Source organism: Sciurus carolinensis, unplaced genomic scaffold, assembly GCF_902686445.1.
Source record: "Sciurus carolinensis unplaced genomic scaffold, mSciCar1.2, whole genome shotgun sequence".
In the NCBI taxonomy this organism is placed as follows: Eukaryota; Metazoa; Chordata; class Mammalia; order Rodentia; family Sciuridae; genus Sciurus; species Sciurus carolinensis.
Window position 1 is genome coordinate 567,092 of NW_025920172.1, and position 13,803 is coordinate 580,894.

Genomic DNA, 13,803 nt, shown 5'->3' on the forward strand with positions numbered 1-13,803 from the left:
GCCTGGCTGTGGCCACAGGTGCATGTGAGCTGCAGGCACCAGGACAAGGCCCTCTCTGCACGTGGTCCATACCACCCACCCCACTCTCACCCTCCCTGCACCTTCCCATCTCCAGGGGCCACTGGTATCTCTCTCTGTCCAGGAGGCTGTTGCAGTAGCTTCCCCACATGATGCTGGTGTGGTGATGGTCTCCCTCTGCTTGGCTTAGGTCAGCTAGGGCCATGTGCTCCAGGTCCATGCCCATGGCCAGGAGGGACAGGACGCCATTCTCCTTGGCTAAGGTTCATTCATCCTCTGTGGACAGCATATTTTCCACATCACCACTAAGGGACAACCTGATGTTTATGAATAGTGCTTCAACATTCCTGGGACCTGAGTTAAGGACTCACCCCTTGGCCTCCAGGTCCCACCTGCTGTGCACACTGGACAGTGGTCCTGACCCCAGTCCTCAGGCTGTCCCACCCCATGTCTCTGCTCACCCAGGCTGTGCTGCACAGGTTGGAGTCTCTTGCCTGCTGCTCTCCTAGCTGGCCCTGCAGCTGGTAGACCTAGAGGGGTGGGTCCATAGTGGGCCTTGCTTCCAGGCTCCACTAGCCATGGCCCAGGGGTCTCTTTGTAGGTGCTGCACCTGTGACAAAGCTCTGCCTGAGCCCCAGGGCCACCCAGGTCTTCCTCTGGACACAGATGGAAGAGGACTCACCTCGGCAGCATTGGCACCTGTGTGCCTGCAGAGTCAGCCACATGGGTGCTGCCAGGTTTGCTGCTGGAGAGACAATTCAAGCACCCAGATCAACCTGGCACAGACACTTTTCCCAGTCCAGGGCTGCATCCTTAGCTGCTTAGTGTGACTACCTCTGTCACCAGCTCCAGTGTGAGCTGATCCAGTCTGTGGGGCTCTGAGCAGCTCCAGAGGCTGATGATGTGCAATGAGAGAGCTGCACTGCAGCAGGTTCTGGAGACCAGGATGCAGACCTCAAGGTGCTGCTCCTGCCCAGGGCTTCCTGAGGCTGCGTCACCACAAGGCAGGAAGACAGGAGGCAGAGAGGGGCAACTGGGCTGTATGCCCGGAGTGGGGCTGGGATCACACTGGGGACTCAGCATGCCAGTGTGGGGAGCCTCCTTATTTAGCAGAATCTTATTAGGTCGAGCCACGAGACACAGAGGCCTGGCTTCTAGGAATTGCTGGGAAGTAGGTGGTGCTGCCTGGGAGTGTTTCCCTGCTCCTTCTGAAACTTCCCCCTAAGAGCATGGCTCCCCTGACTCAACCCTATCTTGTCCATCACAGAAGAAGCTCCTGCCTGTCCTTCTTCCATTTGACCTGCATATTATAAAAAAAGAATGTTCAGTGACTCAGTGGTTGTAAAGAGACCAGAGCTGGTATAGCCAGACCTGTCACACGCCCCTCTCATAAATGAAGTATGTCTCTTGTGTAGTCATTGAGTAGATAAGTATCTTGGGATCACAAAATCCTCCAACATCCTCCAGTTAACCCTTTCCTCCCCCACGTGGTCATGGCAGAGACGAGCCTGACAGGCCAGGTAGTCTCTCTACCAGCCCTAGGGGAATCCAAGTGACCTGTCCAAGGATGTGAATTGTCTCACTATTCTGGGACCACAAGGACATGCTGAGGTGACAGAGCAGCAGCCTTAAGGGAACGTGGCTGCCCATGACACTCCCACCTGCTCTCAGTGCTGCTCTGCCTGGGCCTCCACCCAGAGCTGCTATAGAGCAGGAGGACATGCAAATAGGGCCTCCCTCTGCTCATGAAAACCAGCCACCCTGACCCTGCAGCTCTGCACAGGAGCCCAGCCCTGGACTCCAGCTCATCCCACTCAGTGGTCAGGACTCAACACAGGCTGCTCACCATGGACTGTGTGCTCAGCTGGGTTTTCCTCGTGGCTGATTTCAACGGTGATTAATGGAGAACAGAGATCCTGAGTGTGTGAGTGGACAGGAGTGAGAGAAAGAGTGGATGAGTGAGTGTCCTGACCAGGCTGCCTCTGTGTTTGCAGGTGTGCAGTGTGAGGTGCAGCTGGTGGAGTCTGGGGGAGGCCTGGTGCAGCCTGGGGGGTCCCTGCGACTCTCCTGTGCAGCCTCTGGATTCACCCTCAGTAGCTACACGATGCACTAGGTCCGCCAGGCTCGAGGGAAGGGGCTGGAGTGAGTCTCCAACATTAGTGGTAGTTTTTGTACCATTATCTGTGCTGACTCAATGAAAGGCTGATTCACCATCTCCAAGGAGAAAGTCAAGGACATGCTGTACCTGCAAAGGAGCAGCCTGAGACCCAAGGACACGGACACCTAATAGTATGTCAGAGACACAGTTAGGGAACCTCAGTGTGAGCCCATTGAATTTACTCATTTTCTGGGTGTTCCAGTTGCCAATAAAGAGAGCCCACTGTAGGGGAAACCTCTCACTTCTTTGCTAGGAATCAAAAGAAAGGGAGGAAGAGCCTGGGGTCTGTCAATACCCTTGCATGTCATGTCCATTTGATTGGCATAAATTCCATGAGTCTCCGTGTCCTAAGGGATCCACCGGCCCCGAACAGCCAAAGGCCCTTCAGAATCACCAATCATCTATGCAGGAAATTCAGGCCAGCAGGGGACGCTCAAGACAAAGGACTTGCTGATTGACTCCCTGGAACTGTTTCCTGATAGATTTTGATTTTTTCTGTAGAAGTTACACACATTTTTTAGAAACGTTCTCTACAATTACGATTCTGGGCCAACCATATTTGTTTCTGATTTCAAAGAATAATATGTAACTGAATGTGGTTGAAAGGAGTTCATCACATAGTATGAATTCCATGGTTCCAAAATAAATTTCCAAAAATATCATCATGTCTAAAGTTCACAAAGTTAAAATCCTAAAGGTCCACTAACTTATAGTGAAATTCCTCAACCAGCACCTTAGAATCATGAAACGTTCAATTTTTACCTTTCTAGCTGGAAGTGAATGAGAAAACTCACAAAGACCAAGAGCATTTCAGGGACACATTGCACAATAACACACAAAACCGCACACTCATGTGCAAGCACACACTCTCAGCTCTGCACATGACAGTCACAACTGCAGGACCCTGAGGAGCAGATGAGAGCACTCATCAAGAGAGAGGCCAAAAGCTCCCTGCATCAACTCCAGAACTTTGCTTTCCCTGTGTCCCACCTCCACAGCTCTGCTCCTCGAGATTCCTGCCACGAACCTGTGTCTATGAAGAGACCCCCAGTACTGCAGGGTGACCACCTGACCCTGCACAGGGCAGGGAGAATTGTAAGGAGCATGGAAATTCAAATGATGGGAGGACACAGACCTCCCACCATCAGAGCCCAGGGCTTGTCTGCAGGCTGCACAGACCCAGGAGCTGGTGCAGGAGACCTGGCTGCTGTGGCTGCTGCTGGCTCTGTTCTGCAGTGAATGTCCATGGGGAGCACTGATGCTTTTCTCTCAGGCCTGGCATTCCCTGCAGGACACGTCCATGTTCACTTTCCACAGTCCTCATGCTCATTTCTAATTCTCCTCTCATCCGACACATCAGCAGGGTCCTGCCATGACAGCTTCCCATCCTCTGTGCCCTCTGTGTGGAAATGTGAAGTGCCTCCTGCAGGCTCCACATGCAGACCCAGGCTTGGCATAGCAGTGCTGGTGATGGACAGCAGCAGCCTGGACCAGCCTCTCCCTGCCATGCAAGGACCCTTTTCAAATCTGTGGACTGTGCTCATGGAATCTTCATGTCAATATGAAATCAGGGGATTGAACACCCTTGAAACTGATCAAGTGGAAGGATTATCAGAAACAAGAATTGATTGCTATTGTTTATATAAAAGGTGCCCCAAAATCTCATTGTGAGACAATGCAAGAAGATTCAGAGATCAGAGCACTAGATTATGAGAGCTCTACCCAAAGTGGATTAATCCACAGACATGGATTGACTTGCAGCAACTTTAAGCAGGTGGGGTGAGGCAGGAGAGGGTGGATCACTGGGTGTGGCTTTGGGTTCACACTTTGTCCCTGATGAGCAGAGCTCCCCTGCTGCCTGGTGACCAAGTCTTGAGTTCTTTCCTGTTCCCCAGCCTTCTGCCATCATGTCCTCCTCACCTGCATCAGGGCTGACTACTTGGACCCCAATCCCTCAAATCTCTGAAATCGTGAACCAGAGGAACCTTCCCTCTTCCAGGTGGCACTTCTCCAGACCTTGGTCAAGTGGCCAAGAGCTGTCTAAGCACGGACACATGTTTATGAGGTTTACTCACGACCACACCATGAGTCCAGCACCTTCTTATGAGTCTTACCAACAAACTGTGGTGAATGGTGAGAGCAAGGTGAAGCCCTGGCTGCTGGAGCCCACTGGGTCTTACTTGGCATAGGTGAGGTGGGGAAGACTGCCACAGAGTGGGATCCAGGATTCTCAGGGCAGGAGGTGGGGTCATCTGAAAATGCCTCTCATTAGGAATGCCTGGAGAAATAGGATTTAAAAGAGATGATTTTCTAGGACCTGGAAACCTCACCCACAGGTCACACATGGATTTGCAGTTGGTGGAAACATGGAGGCCAGCAAAGTCTTCCCTGAGCCTCCCCAGAACCAGGAGGGGGGTGTCTGCAGGTACAGGGTTTGCACTGAGGTCATGGTCAACACCACAGTGAATAAGGACAGGTGCCTACATGTCTCATTAGTAGGTTGTGTGCACTCAGTTAGGCAGGAGATCAATCCTGAATCCTCATCAGGAAATCAGCACCTACACTTGTCCTCTCAGTGAATACCCTGACCTAGGAGAGTGTCCACTGTGTCCTCCAAATGATGGTGCTGTGGGCAGGGCAGTCCTCACTGCAGTGATGCTGCTCAAGGAAGGAGCCCTGGGCCTCCCTCCTCACCCAGCCTGCCCTGCATGCCCTCCCTGTCTGCTGTCAGCCTGGCTCTGCTGCTCTTGGTGGACCCAGTGGCTCTCAGCCTCAGGCTGCAGGTGAGAGTTGCCTCTGCTCCCAGGACCCTCACCCTGGCCCAGCCCCTCCCATGCTGTCCGCTCATGGTGGAGACCAGAGGGCAGGACAGATGAGAGGAAGACCTCAGGGCAGATTCCAGCCACTGCTGCCCACAGGCATTGGCTGAACAATGATGACAAGCGGGTCAGAGGGTGGAGGGCAGGGCAGTGGGCACACAGCAGGAAGTCCTTCCCATCCTGAGAAACTGCTCCCTCCTCTCCTCAGTCGTCAGCACAAAAATCTTGCTTGCATGATAGACAAGTTTCCTGCCTCTTTGAGAACTCTCCCAGATCCAGGAAGCCAGGACTGGAGGAGGCAGTGCTGGGTCAGGAAGGTGGGCTCCTCCTCTGACAGCCTTCCAGCTCCCCTAAACCAACTGCTCTCCTGTCACAGGTAAAGCTCCACATGGGATCAAGAGAGGGACACATCTCAGGAGCACTAAGGACTGGGCACCCTGGCCTCAGCCTCTCCAGATATAAGAAGAGCCTCAGCCACATGCAAATTCCTCCTCCTGCTCTGGGTTCAAATGCCCTCTGGGCTGTGGGAGCTCACAGCTCTCTGCTCACACAGGGTGAGCTCTCTGGGAAGGCAGGTGTGGTCTAGAGGATGAGGCTCCTGGGTCTTCTCCTGTGCCTGGTCACAGCTCCCCAAGGGGAGTGTCCCTAGTGTCAGAGCTGGGTCCATGGGGAGGTTGTGACTGAGGTGACTGACAGGGTCTCCCTCTCCTTGTCCCCAGGTGTCCTGGGTCAGGTGCAGCTGCAGGAGTCAGGACCTGGCCTGGTGAAGCCCTCGCAGACCCTGTCCCTCACCTTTACTGTGTCTGGTTACTCCATCTCTAGTGGTTACTGCTGGCACTGGATCCGTCAGCCCCCAGGCAAGGGGCTGGAGTGGATAGGGTACATAAATAGTGGTGGTGGCACTAACTACAGCCCATCCCTCAAGAACCGAGTGTCCATCTCCAGAGACACGTCCAAGAACCACTTCTCCCTGCAGCTGAGCTCCCTGACCACCCAGGACACGGCCACCTATTACTGTGCCAGAGACACAGTGAGGGGACCTCAGTGTGAGCCCTGACACAAACCTCCCTGCAGGGAGCCCAGGGCCAGCAGGGGGCGCTCAGCACACAGGGAGCTCAGGGTCACCCTGGAGCAGGGCAGAGGGAGGAGAGAAGAGTTCAGCTCTGCCCCTGAGGTTCTTTCCAGCCAGCCCCTGCCTGAAACCAGCTCCATGGAGGATGCGGAGCTCTCCTGTGCAGACCCTCAGAAGCTTCCCTTTCCCTGGCTCAGTCATGTGGGATCTCCCTCTCTGAGCACAGGCCACTCACAATATTTGCTGATGAAGATCATTTTCGTCTATGTCGTTTCCTGCAGAGTGAGTTTAGTGTGAACTTTATAAACTGCTTTTCTGTACAGGGGAAGGACCCGGAGGCTCTACCGCTGAGCTGCATCATGGCCCTGTTTCCATCTTACTGCGAGACAGGTCCCCAAGAGGCCCAGGCTGTCCTTGGATTTGTGATCCTCCTGCCTCAGCCTCCTGAGGACCTGGGTGAGAGGCAAGTTACAGTGCGCCCAGCTGAACTTTATGAACTTTGATGCCAGGTGGGCACCCTGTCTCCTCCCATGAGTCCTCTCCATTTCCACGCTGTGTCTGTGTGGGAGATCAGGTCATAGCACACACTTCCTGCTGGAGCCCACACGGTGCCAGAACCCTCCACCCATGGCAACTTTGACAAAGTCTGGAGGCAGCTGTTGTTCTCATATGTTATGGCATTTGGTTCTTAGAGACCATTGAGGCTGCCAAACCTCCAGCCATCACAGCACAGCACCCACAGCAAAAAATTATCTCACCCACATGTCCATGCTGAGAAATGCTGACAGAAACCTATAATCCGAGGAAAAATCCAGGGAAAGTGTATATTCAGAGTGAACTTTGATGTATTCAAGTTATGTATCCCTCAGAGTGAGGCTCTGTGACACCCCCTCCCCACACCCAGGGCTCCAAAGGTTGGAGACGCCCACTCCTCCTGCAGCTGTGCAGGGCGGCTCCCTTGGCAAAGTCCGCAGGAGGGAGGGTGGTCAGCTCTGCATGGACTGTGGGAGCTGCAGGTTGGCTCTGCCTCTGGCCTCAGGACCCTGAAGACACACTGTGTCCAGGAACACTCTGACCCCCATCTTGCTGTAAGGGACCTCTGAGCCTGAGAACCCAGGACCCCTGGTGCAGGGAGAGGCAGCTTCACCTGCCTGGGATTCCAGCCCTGTGGCTGGATTGCAGGGTCACAGAGAGGGACAACCTGGGCTCTGTTCCTGCTCATGTCAGTGTCCACCTGTCCTGAGAGTCCAGCTCCAGTCTAGGTGAGAAAGAGCATTGGAAATTTGTATATCCCAGATTGTCCTAAGCTACTCCTGGTTCATGCCATAAAATTAAGGCATTTGTGTATTTTCACAATACGTGTAGAGAGCTACATCGAGGATTTGTATGAAATATTTGTAAGCCGCTGTCTTCGTCAGCTTTTAGCTGCTGTGACTGAATGATCTGACCAGCACGATTACAGAGGAGGAAGGGTTTACTTGGGGCCACTGTTTCAGAGGTCCTAGTCCACAGAAGGCCGGCTCCATTCCTCAGGTCTTCAGGTGAGGCCAGACATCATGGTGGGAGAGGGGGGCACAGGGAAGCGGCTCCCAGGGTGATCAGGAAGCAGAGCCAGGGAGAGACTCCACACTTCAGAAACAAAATATATACCCAAATCCACGCCCCAAGGCAGCACTCCTGTGAGCCATGGCCACCTGCCCCCAGTTACCCCTCAGCCAGTCCCTCAGGGGTTCACTCACTGATGGGTTCAGACTCTTCAACCCACCACCCGTCCTCGAACCTTCCTGCAGTGTCTCACGAGAGCTTTGGGGGACGCTCACATCCCAGCCCTGACACTCTCACACCCCCATACTGGGGACCGAGCTTTCAACACATGCACCTTTGTGGGCAAAGCACACCCAGACCCCAGCACTTCTCTTGGGGCAGTTGGAGAAGAGTGGGTGTTGGCTGGTCCTTCAGGGTCCTGGAGCCTTCTGCAGTGACCACTCGGGCCCTTGGCTTCTGGCTGGGAGTCTGCTGCTGGCCATTGCTTGGCTCCCTTCCCACGTCTCTGAGGCTTGGCAGTGATAGATGTGAGTCTAGGTTTGTCCACTGCTTCTCGGTTTCCAGCTTGCTGATGTACAGTTGTTCCTCACGGGCTCTGTGGTCCTTTGCATTTCTGAGGGATCATTCCTCATTTCTCCTTTGTCATATCCAACTTCATTTATTTGTGTCTTCCCATCACCTGTGCCCTCTGTGTGGCAGAAGCCTGGGGAGCAGGAAAGCAGCTCAGAACATGGTCACCAGGAAGCAGGGGAGATCTGCTCAACAACAGTATGAACCCAAAGGCTCACCCCAGTGACCTACCTCCTCCTGCCTCACTCCACCTGCTATAGTTGCTGCAAGTCAATCCACATCTGTGGATTAATCCACATTGGGTTAGAGCTCTCATAATCTAGGGGGTATAGAAAGAAGGAGTGGAAAAAGTCAGGACTGAAGTCCAACAGGCCAACCTTGTCCTGCATCTGCCCAAGCAGAACCAGAAGGAGTTGCATCATGCTTACTGCACAGGGTTGGGGCTATGGCCATGGACACAATGGTCACAAGGTTCACAGCCTCTGTATGAGGCTGCTCTGTCCACTTCCTGTTCCTTCCCCAGCAGATGTTGCACATTACTGGTTTCTCTTCATTCCAGCATCTCCACTGCTGTGTTGTTTACTTTCCACAGATTCACACATCTCCCTCTCAGGCAGCCTGCAGAAAACTAGTGCTACTCTGCATTACCTGGCCACCCAGGTAAGACTTGGTAACCCCTGATTCCAGCATCCTGCATTTCTGCAAAACTAGCACAACATTTTCTACACTAATAACTCCCCTATAATCAAGCAATAAACATCTCGCTTCAGCCATGGCTGCAGTGGACTCTCAAGGGCCTTTTAGTGAGAACAGCAAAAATAATATTTAGGGAAAAATTTCCCAGGATCCCATGTGTGAACAGGGTGCCCCCATGTCTCCTAAATAACTATTCTCTTCTAGATGCTTGATTCTGCAATGAGTGTCCTCTTGCTGATTACTGAGATGCAAAGAATTTAATTTCTCTTGAGTAGTGGTGATGACTTCAACAATCACATATCGCTCCTAACTTGACTCACTTTTCCATGTTTACTCTGTCCATTTTCTGACTTTTATGATAGGAAGTCATATGTGTGGTTTATAGAGACCTGATTCTTGGCACAATCAGCACCCTTGGTCCACATGAGCTTGAGGTGAGCAATTTATAGAGACCTAAGAGGACATCAATAGCTCCCTGGGTCCAGATGAACTTGTTTCTTTTGAGAATCTGAATGTGCAGATAGACTGAACCACCATGAAGTTCCATAGTGAAAATGGTTCCCTAAAAGAGAAATCCAGATATAGAGAAAAAGATGTGCACCACCTGGGACAACTGGGAAGTCACCTGCAGGAAACTATCCCCATCTCTGAGCTGAATGTCCTTCAACAGATGACTGCTTCCATCTCTGAGAATGACCTTGCTCCTCAAGGATTTCCACCAAGGGGACGTCCCCAAGACCAGATCCTGCTGCAGCACCTGGTCTTTCCACAGGAAGAAGGAGGAACAAGTACCTATTGGATCTTTCAACAATGCTAGAAATGGACACCATGAGAGCAAAATGTCTGCACTACTTTAAATCACGGTTTATGTAGTTTTTAAACCCTCCCCAGGGCAGTCCCTGACACTACAAGATTCATGGGCAATTTGCATGAAGAAACATGAATCTCAGTCCATGAGTCACACATGGACTGCCATCACATGGAAAACCTTGAGTCTAAGGAAGTTACTCTGGATTATACAGATTGCAATGTTTATATGCTGCCTCAAACTCTGGAAACCCAAACTTTAACATGTGCACATGTGCTTATGGTGCCCGGAAAAGTAATTGAATCATAATTCCATACTTTAGACTTAGATATGCGTATGCATAGCATGACCTTCTGTGATCACTACACACACATGCACAGCCATTAACCATTAGCCCCATAATCTCTAGGAGGTGATGCTGATCACCATGTTCCCAATGAGTCTTTCACTTGTGAACACATCCTGCTCCCTGAAAATTCCTACCACACGTCCTGGAATAAGGGCTCCCTGGCCCCTTTGCAAGTGGACTGCAAGCAGAGGAGGAACAGTCATCTGTTTCCAGCAGAGAAATGTGTCTGCCCCTCCCCCTTACATCCTTCCATACGAGGTTCATCCCAAAAGCAAATTCCTCCTCCTGCTCTGAGTTCAAATGCCTTCATGGCTGTGGGAGCTCACAGCTCTCTGCTCACACAGGGCTGAGCTCTCTGGGAAGGCATGTGTGGTCTAGAAGATGAGGCTTCTGGGTCTTCTCCTGTGCCTGGTCACAGCTTCCCACGGTGAATGTCCCCAGTCAGAGCTGGATCCATGGGGAGATTATGACTGCAGATAACTGCCATAGTCTGCCTGTCCTTGTCCCCAGGTTTCCTGTGCCAGGTGCAGATGCAGGAGCTGGGACTTTGCGTGTTGAAGCGCGCACAGTCCCTGTCCTTCAGCTGTGTAGATTCATCACCAGTGTTTACTATTAGAGCTGAATCTGCAACCCTTGGGGAGGGTGCTGCAGGGGATGGGGCCCATTTTTAGTAATGGAGGTACAACTTGTAACCCCTTCCGGAAGAGTTAAATCATCTTCTCCACAGACATGTCCAAGAATCATTTCTCACTACAACTGCTCTCTCTGACCATTGAGAAGGCCAATGTGTATTTCTATTCTGAACTTAAAGTGAGGGGACTTCAGGCTGATTCCAGACACAAACCTCCTTGCAGAACAGCTAAGTATAAACAGAGAATCAGCATCACCATAGGAAACTCAAGATCAGCATGGACCTCATGCCCCATGGGTGGAGCTCAGGATCAATAGAACACTCAGGATAAGGAGAGGGGTCAGAACCAGCAGCAGAAGATCAAGACCAACAGGTAGAGTTCAGGACCAGGAGGTGAAATTCAGGACAAGTAGGGATCCTGGGGAGCCATGAGCAACAGGATGGGACCACACATCAGATAGAGATGAGAAAGTGGGCAGAGAGAGACTTTTTGTAAGCTGGTAGGGGTTTGTCTTTCCCAAGCTTACGTAACCTCAGGAGTCACTATAATAGGTCTATATGTATGTATATAGAGGACCTGGAAAATGTCCCAGTGCCAGGTAAAACAGAGCCTTTGTTAAAGTTTACTGCATGTGTAACTACTTATTTTCTTAATCTCATTCTTACGAATTTCCCTGGAAATGCAAACACTCCTTGTGTAAAACTGAAAGGAAACTCAATTTACCACAACCGAAGAGTCCTTGGAGAAGGGAGGCATCAGCACCATTATTGTTATTCAAAAGTCAGTCTAGTGATTTGGTCATTCAGAGGGACTGCTGCATGCAGGACTAAGTGCCTCTGATTAAGAATGAAGGAGTCATGTCCCTGTCCTCGTGGTCTGAGAACTTCCAACCCTTCTGCTGGACCACCCAACAGTCCTGCTCTCCTGGCTCAACCCACCACCATGTACAGCCCTCTACCTGGAGGAAGCGGGGGACGGGAGCCTGACTGGACTCAGGTCTAATTTCCTGAAGGAGCCTGTTGCTCCTTCAGGAGGGTTGGGCAGCCACGTCCCTCTCCTCAGCTCTCCTCTCCTGGACTTCTGAAGTTTCGTCTTTGAATTTGTTCAGGTAATTTCCAGGGACATGGTCACTGACTGACTCTTGGTGACTATGTGGAAACTGCCCAACACACACATGCACACACACACAATGACCTCCCAAGAACCTCAGACACACACACACACACACACACACACACACATTTGGAACTCCCAGAGACTTCACATGCACACACACACAATGTAGGACCTCTCAGTAACCTCACACACACAATTTAGGACCTCCCAGGAATCTCAGATACACACACAAACACACATACACACACACGCATGCATTAGAACCTCCCAGGTACTTCAGATACACACACACACACACACACATACGTGTTCAAATACATTAGAACCTCCCATAAATCTAAGGCACACACACACATACACAGAGACTAGGACCTCCTAGAAAAGTCTATCTCTCTCTGTCCCACACACACACAAACCCACACATATGAATTAGCACCTCCCAGGAACCACACACAAACACATGCACACACACACACACACACACACACACACACATATGCATTAGCACCTCCCAGAAACTTCACACACACAAAACATACAGAAAAACATAGGTTACAACTTTCCAGGAAACACAAACATGCACACACCACAAAAGCACACATACACTTTAGGAACCCCAGAAACCTCAGACACATATACCCACATGTTTTGACCTCACAGGAACCTCAGGAACACACACACATTTACGCACATGAGTTAGCACCTCCCAGGAACCACACACACGCACGCACACACACACACACACACAACACACACACAGATACACACACAAACATGGACCTCTTTTAGTTTCTGGGGTCTCCATTCCAGCTTCAGGCTCACATTCACAGGTCAAGCATCATCTTCCTCAGGATGACCACAGGGATTCTGGCCACTCTACTCATTGCTGGCTTCCCAGAATACTTTGCAGGACCAGTGGAGTCCTCCATGAACAACTAACTCCAGCATTCTGCATTCTGAAAGAACCAGCACTGTTCATGATACAAAGGTATGCTGGAAGCTCAGGCAGGAACTCAGCCCACTGGGGTCATGGCTGCTCTGGTCTTATAGTTCCCAAAAGAGAGCATGGAGGAGCCACTTCCTAGTTCCCTGAAGTGTGAAGGGCCCCGACTATCTCTTCTCCTGGGATCTCCCTTCTACATTCCTGATCCTGCTATGAGTGTGACCTTGCAAATTCCTGAGAGGTCCTTGAGGTATCTGTCCTATTGTCTGGGTAGAGTACTTAGCATCCCATTTTGTCTGTAATCTCTTCCAAAACCCCAACTTCCTTTTCCCCAGATTTATATGTACAATTCTGACTTGTCTCCAAGTTTTCAAATCTTTCTGCTCTGTATTCTGCTCCTGATTATAACCATAGACCTGGCTCATAACAAAGAGCAGTACCTATGCCACCTCCTGCAGCTCTGCTGCCTTGAATCTTCCACCACCAGATTAACTAGTTCATTACCTTTAATTCAGCCTCCCAGGACTCCTCAGGAATGGTAACCTGTTGTCATGCTCTTTGCTGGAATACACCATGAATTGCCTCCATTCCAACTCCCCAGGGAGTCCTCATTTCCCTTTGAATCTTCATGAGCATGGTTTTTATTCCTATCAGACTTCTGCCCCTCTGAGCTCACACCATAATATCCCACGAGACTTACTTTCACCTTGAAGGTTTCTCCATCCTGCATCCTCAGGCTTTTCCACTTTCTTTCCTAAAACCAGTTCTAAAGACTTGAATCTCATAGATAAGCTTGTCATAGATGGACCCCTCTTCTGGTACTAATTTCTGTGACAGTCATCTTTCCTTCCCTGTGTGTAAACACCTGACAAGACCAATGTAGAGCATCTAAACTTTGTTCTGGATACAGGTTGTAGAAGGTCACTGCACTGCTATGGACCTGAGGGAGGCAGAGCCTGCTGGTGGAAGGGCAGCAAAGGACGAAGGTGCTCACCTCAGGGTGGCCACCAAGCACAGGGGAAATCATGGGGACTACAGGGAAAAAGGAACTCTCCAGGACAATCCCAGTGATTCCCC

At 51.0% G+C, this 13,803-nt stretch overlaps 2 gene segments (V, D, J or C); both read left to right on the forward strand.

The window, feature by feature from the left end:
* The window catches only part of LOC124974734 (Ig heavy chain V region 914-like), a 77,927-nt gene that overhangs the window by 54,929 nt on the left and 9,195 nt on the right, over positions 1 to 13,803 (forward strand).
* On the forward strand, positions 5,585 to 6,100 carry LOC124974719 (Ig heavy chain V region 1B43-like). The segment is given in 2 exon segments: positions 5,585 to 5,636; positions 5,715 to 6,100. Coding segments are annotated over 2 exon segments (390 nt in total).